This window comes from Solanum stenotomum, unplaced genomic scaffold, assembly GCF_019186545.1.
Source record: "Solanum stenotomum isolate F172 unplaced genomic scaffold, ASM1918654v1 scaffold1960, whole genome shotgun sequence".
Lineage (NCBI taxonomy): Eukaryota > Viridiplantae > Streptophyta > Magnoliopsida > Solanales > Solanaceae > Solanum > Solanum stenotomum.
In genome coordinates this window covers 33,988-52,197 of record NW_026025626.1, presented here as the reverse complement: position 1 = coordinate 52,197, position 18,210 = coordinate 33,988, and the positions used below count along the sequence as shown (strand labels likewise).

Genomic DNA, 18,210 nt, shown 5'->3' with positions numbered 1-18,210 from the left:
TGAAAAAATCAAAATACCTTATTTACCACGAGCAAAATAAAGAAAATAAATAGCAAAAGTCGTCCGAATACACAAAGTACAAATTCAACGGTGCCCATTAAACACAGACACAAACAAACAAAGAAGTTTACAAAGAGAAAATTAAAATTAAACAACAAGCTGATAAAATGTCACATTACTTAAAAATCTCCACTTGGGATTTGCTCATGAGTGTGGCTAATGAAGATGAATTCATAGATAAATCCAGCAAGCCCACCACCAATAAGTGGTCCAGCCCAGTAAACCCATTGGTGAGTCCAGGTCCAGCTAATCAAAGATGGGCCAAATGACACAGCTGGGTTCATTGAAGCTCCAGTAAAGGCTCCACCAGCTAGAATGTTGGCACCAACAATGAAACCAATTGCAATTGGTGCAATCACTCCCAAATCTCCCTTCTTTGGGTCAACTGCAGTTGCGTAGACAGTGTAAACGAGACCGAACGTCATCACTATCTCGAATACAAATGCGTTCCATACTGATACACCGGCTGACAATGCAAATGATCCAGTGCTCTGCGTAGATTTTTAACCATCACAATTATTAGTATCGTACAAATATTAATAAATGTGTAACATAGGAATATTTTTTTTTAATATTCAAAGCTAACTAACGGACATGATAATGTTAGGTGGAGTAATTAAATTGGCTTTCATAAATAGCATGCTAGATTAATTGCTTTAAATAAAGTCACCATCATATTACTATCTTACATAATGAGAGGACAATAAGTCCCTTTCAAAAGAGATATAAAAAGATTTTTAACCAATCAATTATGAGTTTCAAATTTATGCATTATAAAATAATCTGATGTGTGTCGCAACAAACAATGACTAGAACCTTCTCAAAGATAAAAGACTTTTGGCACAAGCCAAAACTCTAAAACTGTCATTTTCTCTATTTAAGATATACTTAATTTTAATGGTATAAATGTATAGTTTAATGTATTCTACTAATTGCACTAGTTCATAATAGTATTAGTTTTTGTTTTACAAGCTAGGCAAAATTTTCATGGAAAAAAAAGTACTCCATATAGTAATACAGGAGTAATTTTTTTAAAAGGTCATAATATTTCATTTTATGGTATAAAAGTTTTTTTTTGGTCATTTTTTTGCATTTCTCATCCGATGTTAAATCCACATAAAAGCCCCACTAAATCTACGTTAATTAAAAAAATTCACATTAAAGAGTAAAACATTTTCTAACAAAAGCCAAAATAACTTAAACCCAACTTTGTTGTCATTCCGTAACAACCTCATACTTCTAAATTCTACCGTTCATTATCCGTTTTAAGATAAAATAAAAAGCAAAAATAATAATATATGTATACTTTTTAGATCTGACACAAGTCAGCATTAGAAAGTAAATGACCATACTCTCCCTATTGACACTAAAAAATAGCCACGTGTATAATTTTCCTTCACTACTTTTTCAGAAAGGTTGAACGAATGGATATACTTCCTAGTAGATCTGCAAAAGCTAGATATTACATCTCACATTGTTACACATGGTATGTTGTGGTTTGTACTTCATACTGTCACACATGTAGAGTAAATGACTATACAGTCCCTATTGACGCTAAATATGTAAGAGTCAAAAATAATTAAATGTTAAGCCTAAAGTCATACGAAATTAAATCCAATAATAATACAACTAAATATTTAGTGCATATGTACATTATTTGGACTCTTAAAAAGGTCAGTCACAAGTTACCTGTTTTTTTAGCATATGACAAAAGTATAACAATTCGGAAATTCAATAATAAAATTAAATAATATATTGATACTCACACTTAAATTTTCTATAATTCGAGTTAAATTAAAATAAGAACAAATAAATTGAAACGTCGAAAATATGCTTACCATGCCACCAGTGGCGAATTCAAGGAGAGCGCAAGCAGCAGTGGATCCAAGCAACTGTGCAATGATGTACAAAATCCCACGGAACAAAGTGATGTTTCCACCTACAAAAGCACCGAAGGTAACAGCCGGGTTGACGTGGCCGCCGGAGATGTTAGCACCGACGGAGACGGCCACGAACAACCCGAAGGCATGCGCTATGGAGGCGGAAATAAGGCCAGCGGGAGTAGCGACACCGTCGGTAAGCTTATTAAAAGCCATACCAGAACCCTGACCTGCGAAAACGAAGATCAGAGTACTGATGAACTCCGCCAAGGCCGCTTTAAGCGCCCCTGGATGGCGGAGTTCCTCATGGCTTCCAATAGTAATTTGGTTGATCGGCATTTTCACCAGAAAATTAACAACTGAAAAATTTCTCTAGTGTTACTATTAAGGGGCAAGTTGGGGAGTGATGAAATTATGGAAAATTTTGCATGGATTTATATTGTGAAATTTGTAAATTGCATGAGGGATTAGGTTCCGGGTAAAGCAGGTAACCGGTTAATATTTGGACCATAATGTAATAAGATTCAAACCAAAATTTGTGGGCGAGCGGTCCCGTAGAGGTCGAAAGGCCTGCATTGACAGCTAAGAATTCACCTCCAATTTGATGTGGTGATGACACGTGGAAATGACGACAACGAGCCACGTCATATAGGTTCTGTTTGATAAAGACATAAACGATGGGAGTACTGTATACCCCACCCCCCTACGCACCCTCTTGTTATTGCTTTCGGTCGGAGCTATCATGCACCGTGGAATGATCTGGAACTAGAGCTTTTAAATATTTTTTTAATCTGTTATTAAAGAATTAATTGATTTGTTTTAAAATGGCAATTATTGCTCAGGTTAGTCACTAACTTTTTGTGGTGGAACTGTTAATTTTTTTTAAAAAAATTGAGGTACGTGTATGTATTTGTTTTATTCTTTTTTGGTTTCTATGGAGTGCCCGCATATATTATATTGGAGTATTAATTCGGATTCGTGTCGAATAGTGACCTATTAGAGGAATACTGCTTCATATTAAAGAATTTTCATACTTAAGATTTAGATCTGGAATCTCTGATTATAAAGGAGCAGCATCGTCCACAACATCATATTCTCTAGTAATTTTGAGATACGTGTATAATTGTAAATGACTGCAATAAAGGATTCTAAATTTATATTTATATAAGAAAAATAAATTGAACCATTGAAGAAGAAAGTTAAATTTTACAATTTTATTAATGGATTAGGTCATCAATATAGCAATAATGCACCATACTGGAGTGATCTGGAACTAGCTAGGGTTCTTAATCTTTCATTCTAGATTTTTCGTTTCTTCTATTAGATGCCAATTATTTCTCCGGTTAAATCACAAGTCAAGTTTCATTTGTTATGTTTGTATGATGTTCGAGTTAGTTTGTATAAATTTCGATTAATTTTATATAGTATATACTATATCTTATCAATACAGTCATCAATAATTATATTTATCAAGGCCTGAATAAAAAAAAGCAATGCCTTAATATTTGTCTTAGTTGAACTTTATAATTTATTTTTCTCTGCTAGGTCAAGCCGTTGAGAGCGAGGTTTATAAATTACTAACTTTTGTGGTAGGATTATAAACTTTTAATTGTTTTTGAAGTTTTTGTGGTACGTGTACCACTGTAAATGATTGCAATAAAAGCTTATAAATTATATAATAAAGAATTATTATTATTTTTAGAAAAAAAGAAAGAAGCAGAAAGGTGTAATTTTAAAAACAATCGGAATTGATTAGGTCGATGGAAAGAAATGACAAAAAAGGTATAGAGATCTGATATCTTTTGGTATAATAATAATGAAGGTAATGACTCCAATCATGAAAATTGTGATAAAGATAACTAGACACTTTTATTTTTAACTAAAGATTTTGAGTTCGAATTTTAAATATAAAAAAATTATTAAGAATTAAAAAGTGATAAGTCTGATTCAAAATGAACTCATATTGATTAAAATTTTGATGTAGATATCAAATATCGAGTAGAAGAAAAAAAGGATAATAGTGACTCTAGAGTGGGGTTTGGTACATTTAAATATGAGTTTACTGAGGAATTTCCGATAAGGTCTGCCGACCTTTTCTGTTTGGCCAATAATTAAATTATTAATCTGAAAAACGTGCACATTATTTTTCCCTCCAGAAAGATGTACATCTTTACAGTTCCTTTTAATTGATTATACTCCATATACAACTGTAGCTTTGACAACTAAGCTGTAATTATTATATTTTTTTTATATATATAAATAAAAAGTACTCCCAGTATGTAGTTGATATCGACCTTTTGTCACGATTTGATTTGTAAGTGAATTTTGAATTTGAATTTCAAAATATATTGATTTATATTATGTACTTTTCAAAATAATAGTTCATATATTTTATTCGAGTAGGAAATTTATTGAAAAAAATCTCTTTATCTTCATATAAAAAGGATAAAATTACATGAACATCACTATTTTCTCAGACTAAACATATTATTGTTATTGTTAAAATCACTTTTATTGATTTAGTTCATTTTAGAGGACGCTTCATAAAGCAAATAATCTTGGAAAACTCAAAGAAATATGAAATACGCAACCTCATTTAATTTGTTTCTACGAAAGATGCCCATAAATTCGTATCTTTATCAATCTCTTTTTGTTTTTATGATCTCTTATTATATAACAAGAGATCAAGGAATAAGAAATTAAAAGGTGTAATACAAGTGGTCCACATAGTTGTTGTGTCCATCTCCTTCTTAGTCGATGGAGCAAAACAAATTTTATATTTTTATTATTAAGTAGATACTAGTACATTTTAGATGATCGAAAGCAGGTCTTTTCGAATAGATAATCCAAATTGAAAATAATTTACATAATTAGCCAAACTAATCCACAAATATTGAAGATTGTAAACTTTGGTAGTAGGTACTAATTAATCTCCTGTTAGTCATGGATTCCATCATAATACATAACCACCCTATTAATTTAATTATTGTATACAATTTATATTATGTGACATAGACATAGAGGCCCTCCAAAAATAATGATTAGTTCTTGTTTTTCAGCTGGCTTTAAATTGTTTCAAATGTTAAAAGGAAAAAAATGTTTTCAAGGTGGATGTATCCTTTAAAATTTTGGATATTTATACAGTACTACGTACACAATAACCCAACAAAGTCTACAAAAAAAATTTTATAAAGTATTTTAGTTACAAAGTTAAGCCATTATAATATGTATATAATCAACGTATATTCATTATATACTAATTATACACTTTTCATGTACCGAGTATATATCGACAATGACCACAAATAATTACGACTAGACGAGTAAAAAGAATTCCAGCTGCATGGCAAAAAATGTCAAGATTCCTAAACTTTTTTGCAGTCACTAATGAAGCAAATGCATATTTTTATGTATGTTCTACCAAATTTTTAAGAAAATGAGTGTTTTATTAAAAAATAGTTTTGGTGAGAAAATGATTTGGATTTTGTTTTCAATTCGAAAGCAATTTTTCAAAAATAATCTTTACAAAATATAGTGTTTTCTATTAAATGATTTGGGTTTTGCTTTTAAAAATAATCTTTACCCAAATCACTATATTTTTCAAAAAAAAAAAAAACAAGTACTTTTAGGCAAAAAATATTTTTGTTTTAGCTTCTTAATTAAAACAGTTTTTGCTACTCTCAAACTACTCGACCAAACATCTCATTTTATTAAAAATAAGCACCTTCGGTCTGTCAAAAACTAGCCTGTTTGGCCAAGCTTATTTGAAAGAAGTACACTTAAAAGTTGTTCTAAAAAGCTTATTCAAACACTAATTATTGCTCAAAAGTGCTTTTAAAATTATCAATCAAACACAAACTATTTCTCACAAAGAATACGTTTTTTGAAAAACACTTTTAGAAAATATATTTTTCAAAATAAACTGGTATCAAAAAAATTGACCAAACAGACTATAATGGTTAAACAAGCTATTCAATTCATCCAAAAGCCAAAACTTATTTAAATGAAAACTGAACAATAGGCACTCCTCCAAATCACTCTATTTCCCAAATTTTCTAATGAGTTGTTCAGAAACAAAAAAATATAAAATAGAAGCAGAATTCATATAAGTGCCAAAGAAGTGGACAAGTCATGCAAAATATAACATGCACATTTCTGATTTATGGGGCCATTACCAAACTGTCATTGAAATGTAGGGTTGGAATTTTCATTATTGTCCTCCCAATCCCCTCTTCACAACATGACCCACCTAAAAAGATTTTTTTTTTTTAAAAAGAGAAAAATTAATTTATTTTAAAAAAGTTATGGAAAGTAATACCTTCAATTGAACAGAGCATACCCTACATGATCCAGTATTAATGGAAAGGCAGGCTGGATGATTCCTATTGCCATGTGATAACCTTACAAAATGGGATTGGGAAAAGGGGCAGATATCTACAACTACCATTTCTCATATCACATGTTAGCCTCATTTTTTAAAAATATTTATAATGGCGATGTGCGGATCAATTTATGCATATCTTAATGAATTTATGAGGTACATGCTATCTTTCATCAGTTGCATTCAGATCAGGTTACATGCACATCAATGCATTTCATGACTATTATTAAGACATGAATTGGGTAATTCTATCCACCAAGACAAGACAATAAAAAGCAACTAATATTTTTGCTTCTACTAAATTAAACCTGAAATTTCATGATTCTCAATTCGCTTCATTAATTATTTAATCATCACCTTGGACGTACATGTTAGGTTGAGTTGAGCCACACTTTTTGCTTCCCTTCTGAAAATGCAATTGCCAGACTTTTTATGAAATTATTTCTCATTTTTCTACAAGCGTATTGTATGTTTGATGCTATTTTACATGTATACAAAAATATTACACTCCACCGTTTGTGAAAACATCAAATAGGTGTTTTATTCAGTTGAGGATTTAACTTGAACAAGAATATTTAGAAGCTGAAATCGTATTTGAACTCTCATTTCATTTGTCAAAACAAGTTGAATTGAAACCTCATGTCACAATCCCATTAGTTTATACTAAAAGTTACTCGTCAAACAAGGTTTTCAAGAGTTAAAGTTCAAAAATTTAGTCAAACTAGTACTCCAAATAACGAGTACATAACAGTTACTCCATTATCGTTGCGTAAGAAACAATATACACTCCATTTTCATAGAAGTCGCGTAGATTACATGTTATAGGCTATTAGCTATTACCCAGCTATAAGTTTCCAACTCTCCCACAGGTTAACAAAAACCGCGTAAAAATTAAAATGTATGTTCTGATTAAAAACTTCGAATTATGTTGCCTTACCATCCATCTAGATATTATATGGAAGCCATACCGCTGTAATCAACATCATTTAATTAACTTGTAATGGAATGCAAAATTAGAGCTCTACTAGCAAGTCATAATCCTAATATTTTCACCTCACGTCACTGTGTTTTTTCTTTCTTACAAGCGTTTGTAACCGCAGTACGGCATCATGTATATATAGATCCGTTCTTAAAAGAATTCCCAAGAGCGGTTCTACATATGGTACGTTCTTCCCCTTTAGTTATTATAGTTGAACCCAAAGCAATAGTCCGAGATAATCTGATGCCAGTGTTAAATAGACACCGCGCAGTGATCCTGGTATTTCAACTGCAAAAGAAATTAAAAGGAGAACATTACTTACAACTACAGGTTTTCCTTCTTATGACAGCGGATTTAACTCAAAAGTATGCATGGTAACGAACGAAAGCTTTTATATTGTCAAAGGGAAGTACAGAGACAAGACAACTACAGTATCACATTCCCCATAAAACTGAAAAAAGCAAGCCACAAGCGGCCCGATGATTAGCACCTTAGCTTAGTAGTTACAGTAGGCAGTAATATCAGTTACTAAGTAGATGGTTTAATGACATCAAACTGCTTGCTTCACATTAGTGAAAAGTTACAGAGCCGCCAAATTAAAATTGCCTGTTATGCTCACTGGGGCTCTTTGATATGTTTGGTATTCAGCAATCTTGTACGAAGTTTTACCATAGCTAATCATTCAATGGAAGGAATAAACCAACCTAAACTCTCACAAGGAAAGTAAATTCAACAAATATATATTAATTCTTTTAAAATAAAAAGAAAGAATGTCGACTAAATTAAAATTTCTATCTGATGACATGAAAGAAGGATAACTATATGTTTAAGTTTTAGGTAACCATCCTATAGGAGTGAGTGACTAAGGCTCTTTAATTGTTACTTTATATTGTAGATTTCATGATAAGAATATAAGTTTATTTCAGTCTCTCAATGAGCTAGGACTCGGCTATGTAACATGATATTTGGTAGACCATAGAATATCTTACCCATTTGATATGGGTGCGTATATGCAAGGCAAAGTGAAGAGTTCATATAACTGACTTAAAGCAACCAACAAATGAAGAATTAGTGGTTTCCTAACCTAAGAATCTAAAACACACAATTTTCGACTTAACTACCAAACCCACATTTTAAAAATTCATGCACACTATAACCCAGCTCCCCTACTCCCTCACCTCCCGCCTGCCACACCTAGGGATTACTCTACCTTAAGGAAATATTCTCCTTTGAAGTACAAATATCTCTTGGCTATCGTTTACCTTTTTTAATCATATCAAAAATTAATTTTTCATGTTTATGAAAAAAAAGCTTATTTTATTCCCAATTGCATGCAGTATACTATTTCTTTTTTGTCTGATAAGTAATTTATTGTACAACACTATTACTTATTGAACCTAACTATATCTCAAGCCAAACTGGTGATTTGTTGTATACAGACCATTTTGGAATAAACGTTGCCAGACCACTTGGTACTGCCATGCAGGCGTCTTCTTATCAGCAGACTTCAGTCTAAATTCCAATCCCCTTAATCCCATGATTTATGGACTGAATAAAATATAGGGTTAATAGCACTTTTGGTCCCTCAATAATTAATAAATTCTAATTTTAGTGTTTGTGATATTTGACAAAGCACTTTTTTTTAATAACTGTGGTGTCCGGGCCAGCTTTCGCTTACCTTTGACTAATTCCACGGGATACCTGTCACCTCCCACCAACAACAGATACCAGGCCTTTGTCCACTAAGGCTATGACAAATGGGAAGAATCACCTAGTGTTTTTGTCTCTTTGAGACTGAGACCTCATGTTCTCAACTCACTTAGTAACCACTACGCCACACCCTTGGGTGCATATTTGACAAAGCACATTAAACCTTCAATTAATGTGCATTTTTTTATACGTTTGATTGTGATCACAATGTATGGAATTATTAATCGTTCCACCATTAAATCGTCCATGTGTTGCATTAGGTTTGTAATGTTATTCCATATTTGAAGGTAATATAGTTCTTAAAATAGTTTAAATATAACAAAGCTCCTACTTAAAAGAAACCAAAAGAACACATTTTAATTAATTGAAGGTTAAATGTGTTAAGTCATATATCACAAGGACCAAAATAAGAATTTATCAATAACCGAGGAATCAAAAATGTTATTATCCCTAAAAATTAAATGCAATATGATAACACTAAGCAGAATTGTAAAAACCCCTAAAATTTCATATTGCATTTGTTTGATACACATCTTTAAAGGATTAAAAAGTGCATACCAAAAAGTTCCAAAGCACCTCCCGCTAATGATGAACCAGCTTATCACCGGTCTGCCAAGAGATAACATAATAAACCCACCTGAGCACAAAAAAGACACAATTCGGTGTCATATGAATTACCTTCCACGGGCACTCCTGCCATGAGAAAGATAAGAGTAATCAGCCGCAGTGCCTCACCCAAGTGGAGGAAACTTTCTCCTCTCTTCCCATGTATTTGGGCAATTGCCTTCCCAGCTTTACAACGAATAAAACTTAGATGGTTATCCTGCAAGCATCTAACAACAAAAGGAACCAATAAAATACTAAGTTAAGACCTTTAAAGTTCAGACAATTTCATGCAAGTGGTGTCCCCAGAAACAAATGACCAGGTATTTGCCGTTAGCCATTACTCCCTTGAAAGCTATTGAAGTTGCATCAATTTCAATCAATATTACTCAGCTAGGACTCAATACCAAACTAGTTACTGTCGACAATATGAATCCTCTATGTCCGTTCCGCTCTATCCAGGCCCATTTCATCCACTAGTAAATGATTTGTATATAGTAAAAAAATTTTACAGATCAAAGATTTTACATTTTTAACGATGACTACTATACGTAATATCTTTTACAGCTCTATGTTCCCTCATATTTAATTTATTACGAATATCAAAATAAGATGAGTCCTTGGTCCTTAACACTATATAAAGTGTACAATTCAAAATGCAATAGAATACACCAACATGCATTTAACACACTTACGTCAATTATTAAACACCATTATTTAAGAAAGGTGAATCATAGTTCTTCCTTTTAAGTTTCTAAAAGCTGCAGCAAAAGATGCTTTCTCCGTCTTGCCCTTCTGTGACCACAATCATGAAATCTCATCCTATAAAAAGCAAAACTGAAGCATGCTTGATCAAATGCTTACCTGATGGCAGAGAACTGTCCAAGAATTGCTGCTCAAGATGCTTAGTAAAGTTCAGTCAAGTCAGCACCATCTAGATTAGACCTCATCCATTGGACTATATGAAAAGCTCCTCATGAATGCTATCCTTGGATACAAACTGCAATGTTGTGCCTTTGGTTATCCAGGCAGTGAGTTCAGGCTGCTGTTCAAAAGGCATGAGAGGATGGAGGCTTCCATTTTCCAGCTGTACACCATAAATAAAAGGCAGTCTAAGTGACAGAAAACTCTCTGGGGGTAAAATTACTCGACATCCCAGACAAAACTGCAACTTCTTTTTACGGTCTGGCACAGATGGAGGGAGACATGACTCCTACAAAATCAAAATAGGAAAAATATAAGCAATTGAAAGAATAATTTGAAAGCTTATTTCCAAAGATGCACCAACAAGAAAACAACACAAATAACATCTAAAAAGATGCTTGAAGATATAACAAAGTACAAGTAGTCAAGCATCCTATTGAATGGGGATCCAATGGGAGACTCTCTCCAACAATGGCAACTACATTGAGAAAGGAGAAGCTAAAAACCTTTTCTGTCTTCTTGTAGTTTATATTGAGGTGAGTGCTGAAGATGTAATAAAGCAATAAAAATGCACTTTCTCTAACAGCTTAAGCTTTCAGATGAGGTGTCACACAATTCAACATAGTTCAATGTGAGCACTCACTTGGGCTCAAGTTTCACTGCCACCAATTATCAGAAGAAGAAAATCCATATGCTTGGCCCATGAAAAAGAATCAAGACAGCACACGAGGAGTGTTTTAATATAATAATGTAATAAAGTATGTTCTCTCTAAAAGTTTAGATTAGAGAAGAGGTGCCTACAAAAATTCAACAATAAGATCCAGATAGATCCTAACATTGTTGGTAAGCACCTCAACCACCTGCTTCATCTGTGAAATATTCAGGAAGTTCACTTCACTCTTTGGCAGCTAGATACGTCAGTAAAAGAAGAATGCAACTACGCAAGGATGTTACTGCTTACTACACTGAAATAGCAGTTATAGTAATAGCTTTGAGGGAATATGTTTTGAGATTGATAAAAGCAAAATGTGTTCTCAAGTTTGAACTCGAAAACTCAACTTCAGGAACATGCTTGACCTTACACAAAGTAATCACGTTCTCCTGGAGTTCAACCATGAAAAAAAATAAAAATTCTAACACTCAAGTTTCCAATAGTCTCTCGGCACAACAACACATTACCAAAATAGGCTAGAAAGCAAAATAATGGTAGCAAAGTGGCAAGATAAACACAACCAATGAACAACAAGTAACAATAGAAACCGAAGTAAAAATACTATGCACCCAATGCATATTAGGGAAAATCTTCTATGTAAATACATCAAAAGGCGCACCCAATGCCTTCAAAACCATTTAGAAAAAAGGAGACAAATTACTATCATGAATTATGATACATAAATTGTGATACATAGATTGTGAGTTTGTAACACCATTCTTCCAAGTTTTCCTCTAAGGAAACTTTAAGCTACAAATCATTACAACTTCTTACTATATAATACTATCGTGATCTTTTTTTATTTACTAAAATGGGGCACCTTATTTTTAGGGTATTTTTGCCATTTTAGGTGCTCTTACCCTGTTACCCAATATTCATTCTTATTCCCCTTTTATCCCACATAAATAATACATACATTAAAGAAATGATACCAAACAATTTATGAATATTGCACAGTTTTTTCTATGAAGAAGAACCAAAGGTTATACAAGTAGTGTAAAATCCCGAGATCATAAATGATCCCAAAGCGGCTTCATAGAACTAGGTGGACAAAGGTAAGTTGATTAAATGCAGAAAATGGTAATGAAAACCAAAAGTTCCAGTAAGTCACTCATACCTCAAACTGAATGACTGGGTTTGCTGCTAAAATGATAGGGAAGTGAGGTGTAACCTGCATGACAAAGAGCATACTCATTACAACAGGCAAAGAAAGTATATTTTATTTTTCGGGATTCACAAAGATTATGGATTACCTATCAAAGAAAACAAAGATTATAGATTATAGATTATGTATATTTATTACCATCCACTTTTACCTTTACTTAAACTATAATCTTCTTTTTTTTTTGGTCTTCAAAAAAAGATTATAGATTAAATAAAGGTAAAAGTGGATGGTAATAAATATACAACTTGAATGTCAGGTATACAAGTACCAACGGAACATGAAACATACAACAAATTTGCAGTTCAATTTTGAGAAGTGTAACCATCAAAATAATTTCTTTAACAATTTAACTTTCAGAAATATGGAAGGAGACCATACGAGTTGAGAAATATGCAGAAGAGGTTCTAATTTCTACAATATGTTATTTGCAAGTAACCCACTTCTCCAGTTACCCACAATTTCAATGTACTAGCTAACATGTCACATTTCACTGTATTTCACTAGAAATAGGTCCTTTAAACAGAAAATATTAAACAGTATCCTACTATAAGTTGAATAGAGAAGACCAACAGATCTCTAATATCTTATATTTCCTTTAAATTTCCTCATACGCAGCCTTTGCCATGAATAGACTGCTGATATGTCCACGAAGTTGGTGAAAATGAGCAAATGAATTTACAAAAACAGGGTAACTGCAGATATCTTAAAACACATGTTTACATTATGAGTTGTCTCTTAATCCACTCATAATTGGTTTAGGCACTTAACAACATAAAACCATATCACATAAGCCTGTTCATTAGATTAGTAGAAACAGTGAATCAGATAAGTACTTAAAAATGACATCACATAAACAAAATACTACTTTAGGAAGTCATAAAGATTCAGGGAAGTTGAGGAAAATAGCCAAATATCAGAAGTAAGACACCAACCAGAAAGATCCTCTGGAGCTGTGAAATGGTTCCTGCAAATCTCACATCGGTTTGGTCATTCTTACTCTTCAATTCCAAGCAATGGGGGCAGTTCATGTATATGGGCAAATTTCTATCTAACAAGGAGGTACCATAGCCAGATTCATTGAGATTTAGAGGTTGAAGACCAGTTTCAAGATCTTTTCCTGGTGCAGCATGTACTGGATGCCTGGAAAACTGAGCTGGCCCTTCTATGTTTGAAACTCCGTCATCTGACCCCTCATTTGACTTTTCCAGATTCCTGAGCTTCCTAGAGGAAGTAGATATCATCCCATTTGCCAGCCGGCGACCTTTGCCATGGCCACCATTCTTACCCCCTCGGGAGGGACCTACCCCCTTATGATCTATATTTTCCAAAGATGAAGGGGCAGCGGATTCTACAGGCAATGCATAAGGAGAACCTAGTCTGTTGAGATGGTCTGCAGTTAATATAAAACGGTGCCCACGGGGGCACTCATGCTCAAATCCAATGTAAACTGTTGCATGTTTAGAAGACGTAACTGGTCTGGTCTTCTCAATTCTATTCATCTTCATTGAATCCAAATGTGTACCTATTTGGAAAATTTGATTACCTTTAGTGACATCATTAGAAACAATAGTGCTATCATTCTTAACTTCATGAATAGCAGGAATTAGAGCAACTTTTTCCGATACTTGTTCATCACTAATCCCATTAACCTTCTCTCTACCTCCTTCTCTCGCACTTTTTGGCTTAATAATCTTTTCTGAATTTGATATAATTTGTCTATTTGATTGTAGCGGAGGAAATCCTGAATTTGCAGCAGTTGAACCAGCTACCACCTCAGAAAAAGCTTTTCTCATATTAAAGTTGGAAACTCCTTGACCTAAATTATTTACTTTATCATCTGTTTTGATATTTCCTGCAGAAGACTTCTTTTGGATTTGATGTCCATTTTGCATACTCAAATCACCAGCCTTCTCTATGCCTGAATCTGTGTTAGGCTCATCCCTGGCATTGCTACTAAACCTATTTATATTTGCTTGCTCTGAATTGCATGATAGTAGGTCATTCTCATAATTAGGCTTCTCGAGAAGGATAGTCCACCGTAGAAGAAACTTTTGGGTAGAACTGAAGCCACTCTGCATCAAACCTTTAGACGGCTGGTAGTATCTTGCATTCCCAACTCGGATTAAACTCCAAGATGGGGAATGAATGGGCCCACTTGTATCACTTCCTTGGGGTAACTGAACTGTGGGAAGAAGCTTGTCACAATCCATGGAACGGTTAAAGGTAACATTTGCTGTTTCAAAATCAAAAGGATCTGGCCGCAGGAGTCTTGAACGACCACATGCACATGCATGGAGGAAGACGTACCCACTGGAATGTATCTTAATCTCATCACTTGAACATAAACCACCAGTTTCTACATCATGCCTTTGGTGCATGCATGGTTTTCCTGTGAGGCTAACAGCATCACATAGTTGCCTGCCAGAAGTCCAGATGGATGTGCATTCCTCTTCCAGTTTCTGCAAGTAGAACTGCACAGCAGGTCCCTTGACCATTGAATTGAAAGCATGCAGAGCCCTCTCCAAATGGGCCTTATGCTGAGAAGTTGGGTAGCACGGAGGCAACTCATTTAAATATGCCTCCTTAGCTACTGGAAGGGACTTTTGGCACCATAGAGTAGAAAACCTAGTATTTATCCCTCTACCACTTGCCAAATTAGACATTGCAATTTCAAGTGGATCTGAAACTTTTGAAGCATTTCCTTCAAGAGGTGGTGAAACAGAATTTCTTTGTCTCCTCTTACTAATTTCAGTCTCATCTGCAATGGCATATTTTGCTGACAGGATTGCTTGCAGAATAAGCTGACTAGAAGATAACCATTTCTCCAAATGTGGAAGTTCAGGAGAAGTAAATGTCTTTCCAGAAGCAGCAGAAGCAGCTGCTGCTGCAGCAGCAACAGCAACCATGCCAACACCAGAAGCTGGACCAGTATTAGTATTCGAAACCACACCCCCTCTTCCTCTTAATATGTCAGTCTGCCTGCAGATGAACTCCTTGATAGAAAGTAAGTCTTCTCTATTTGCGCTCTGGCTATGACTTTCAAATAGAAGAGAATCTGAGGTCGCTTTTCCATTCAGAACATCTTCCACAAGGCAAGTGGCAAATTCAAGGGATTCACCTCTCTTATTAGAGGTTACATCTAAAAGTGCAACAGCCTTTGATGCATCCAGGGAAAACAGCATTGCAGAATTTGACACACCCCCACTTCTTGAACCTGTATGACCAGTTTCAGAACCTGACAGTGTCCGGCATTTCTTAATGGAGAATCGAATCTGTGCCTCCAGAGAAGACTGCAATTTCTTCCTAAACCCACCTTCAGATTTACTCATAGGGCGTGCAAGCACAACCACAGAAGTAGAAACTTTCGGAGCCACGCTTCGCTGAGCCGAGGCACCAACACTTGATGATTGATTCGCCGAGGAAATATCAGCTGGCTCCTCAACACTAGAACTAGGATAATCATCAGCAAAATCATCAAGAAAAACAAAAAGTGTAACCGGAGTACACTGCCCGGGTAATAAAGAGGTATATGAACCTAAACCTGACATTAGAGTAATTGCTGAATTATTTCGGTTGAAAATGCCATGGCTTTTGACAGGCGAAGGATTGTCAGATGATCTTCCTGATGCAGCTCTACGTGATGGAGATGCAAAAGGTGAGCCAGACACAGAGAGTGGCAGAGATTGTGACTTAACATATGGAGTCATTGCTTGTTTAGCTGCTTGCAAGACGCGAAGTTTCTTCAGTATCTGGGTGTCAAAGCGTGGCCCTTCTTGAATAAATACTACAACATGGCAAACCTGCATAGCTAGGCATGGTTGAGTAGCATTCTACAATTAACAAGGGGAAGTATGAAATATGAAATGGAAAGCCTCCAAAAGAGAACTCTAAATAGTACACTCCACCTCCCAAACCCATACCCAGGAGCCCAATGGTGGCCCTCCCAATTTGCTCCCTGACTAAAATCCTCAGCCTTATGGTTGGAGGTGAGGGTTTTTCCCTTCCTTGTCAAATAAGAATATGAAGAATTGGACACATTAGTAAAGAAGATATCATCTCAAATTGACCACTAAGCAACAATTTTTACATGCTCATTTTGATGCATGAGAAAGAAAAGATTCATGGAAATGATACAAAATTCTTCTACACACAGTTCTTCTATACAACTGCAAATTCAAAACCTTGCACAGTTACAAGAAGCAACCTTTCCGGAGTAAAATAAGTGAGAGTCAGATAACTCATTTGGGTTAACACTACAGGCAGCTGTGACTCAAACAACTACATCAATCCAACTCATCCACTTCTCAGTAAGCTTTATTGATGAAGTCTCTCTAGAGAAAATAAATTGTGTTTAAGCGCTTCATGCAAGGACAAACAGCCTCAGTCTTGTGCTTGTTGTTATCATTTTTTTATTTCCCAAATGAATGAAAATAGGTCCAAGTGAACCGGAATAGATATTGATAATTCATTCAACCGACCTCAACTAATTTGAGGTTGAGGACCGATACCTTACCATCATGCCCAACCCAATGCGTGCCCATGTTTCTAATCCTGTTTTGTACTTTCAAATACTTTAGAAGCCTCATTAGTCTTTAATGTCCTCACAAATTTGTCAGAAATGTCAAGATAAAGTGAAGAAGAAGAAAACTTACAGAGAACATAAAGAGCATAGCTTGGAGATCGCCATATTCGTAGTCTTCCAACAGTGAATCAAATCCCATCTTAGACTCCAAATTGCCTTCCATCAGAGGGCATCGAGTTGAAGAGAATTGCAAAAACAAAATCCCCTTCTCCTCATCATGATGGTAGCTTATATTCCTAAACTCAAACCAGCTCTTCATATCGTCGGTTACAGCAAAATCCGTCTTTTCATCCGGTTCATTAACAAAAATTGGCTTATCTAAACCCCCGGAACCAAACACATTAGAATCAATAATCCGGTTCATCAGGTAAGCAACGTCATCGTGGCGTTTTCCAATGAAACCAACCACAACGACACCGCTTTGAGGGTTTAATGGAGAGGGGGAGGTGGCTGGTGCTTCCGATGAGGTTGATGGAAGTGGGTGGGGAGAAGGGGCAGGAGCTTGGGCGTGGCTAGGAAGTACTGGGGGAGTTTGAGAATGAGAAGGTGGAATTGGAGGTCGAATTAGGACTCGCATGGACTGAGGATTTGGTTTTGAGGAGTCCATGGAAACCGATAGCAGACAGAATCACCTGTGTACTTGGCTTATAAAATTAACAGTATCTCCATCAAACCTAAAATCGGCAACCAATGTCCTCTTGACTCTAAGCAGAAACAGCTCTATGCGTCAGTCGACGGCGGTCGGAGTTGGCGGCCGGTGGTGAGAATATTTGTTGATGATTTCCGTCAATTCGATGGCGTTGAAACGTCGAAGACGAGAAAGTACGACGGGAAGCGAGTCGGAGCTAAAATTATGGACTGGGCTAAGGCTAAGGATCATACTGGGCTACACAATTCAAGAGTCCAAAAAAGAAAGCCCATATCTAAAAAGTTTTTGGCGGCCCGATAAAAAGTGTGTTCGAAATAGGGCTACTTAAGTAAATATACAGTGGACCAAAAAAGGGGGACTTTCACATATAGCCACTCAAAAATAGCTCAATTACTCTCTATAACTATAGTTTGATAATTACAATTCATAATTATATGTTATAGGGAGGAGAGAGGCGAGCGAGACTGGGAAAGAGAGGAGGCAAAGAGTGGGAGAAAGGTGATTTGTATATGTATATAGGTTAGATAATTATATATTATACATATGTATTTTGTATATATGGCAA

General features: G+C 35.1%; 2 protein-coding genes across 2 annotated transcripts; both read right to left on the bottom strand.

Moving 5' to 3' along the window:
* Nucleotides 1-2,430, bottom strand: LOC125850817 (probable aquaporin TIP1-1). Its single transcript, XM_049530652.1, has 2 exons — nucleotides 1,899-2,430; nucleotides 1-551 (listed from the first exon to the last, which is right to left on the bottom strand). The coding sequence occupies exons 1-2, from the start codon at nucleotides 2,277-2,279 to the stop codon at nucleotides 180-182; spliced, it is 753 nt and encodes a 250-aa protein (XP_049386609.1). The 5' UTR covers nucleotides 2,280-2,430; the 3' UTR covers nucleotides 1-179.
* A 4,903-nt stretch (nucleotides 2,431-7,333) lies between these two features.
* Nucleotides 7,334-17,874, bottom strand: LOC125850818 (uncharacterized). The gene is made up of 7 exons (XM_049530653.1): nucleotides 17,067-17,874; nucleotides 13,347-16,214; nucleotides 12,367-12,420; nucleotides 10,478-10,826; nucleotides 9,746-9,843; nucleotides 9,569-9,647; nucleotides 7,334-7,588 (listed from the first exon to the last, which is right to left on the bottom strand). Exons 1-4 carry the CDS (start codon nucleotides 17,601-17,603, stop codon nucleotides 10,572-10,574), a joined length of 3,714 nt encoding a protein of 1,237 aa, XP_049386610.1. The 5' UTR covers nucleotides 17,604-17,874; the 3' UTR covers nucleotides 7,334-7,588; nucleotides 9,569-9,647; nucleotides 9,746-9,843; nucleotides 10,478-10,571.
* Nucleotides 17,875-18,210: the final 336 nt, after the last annotated feature.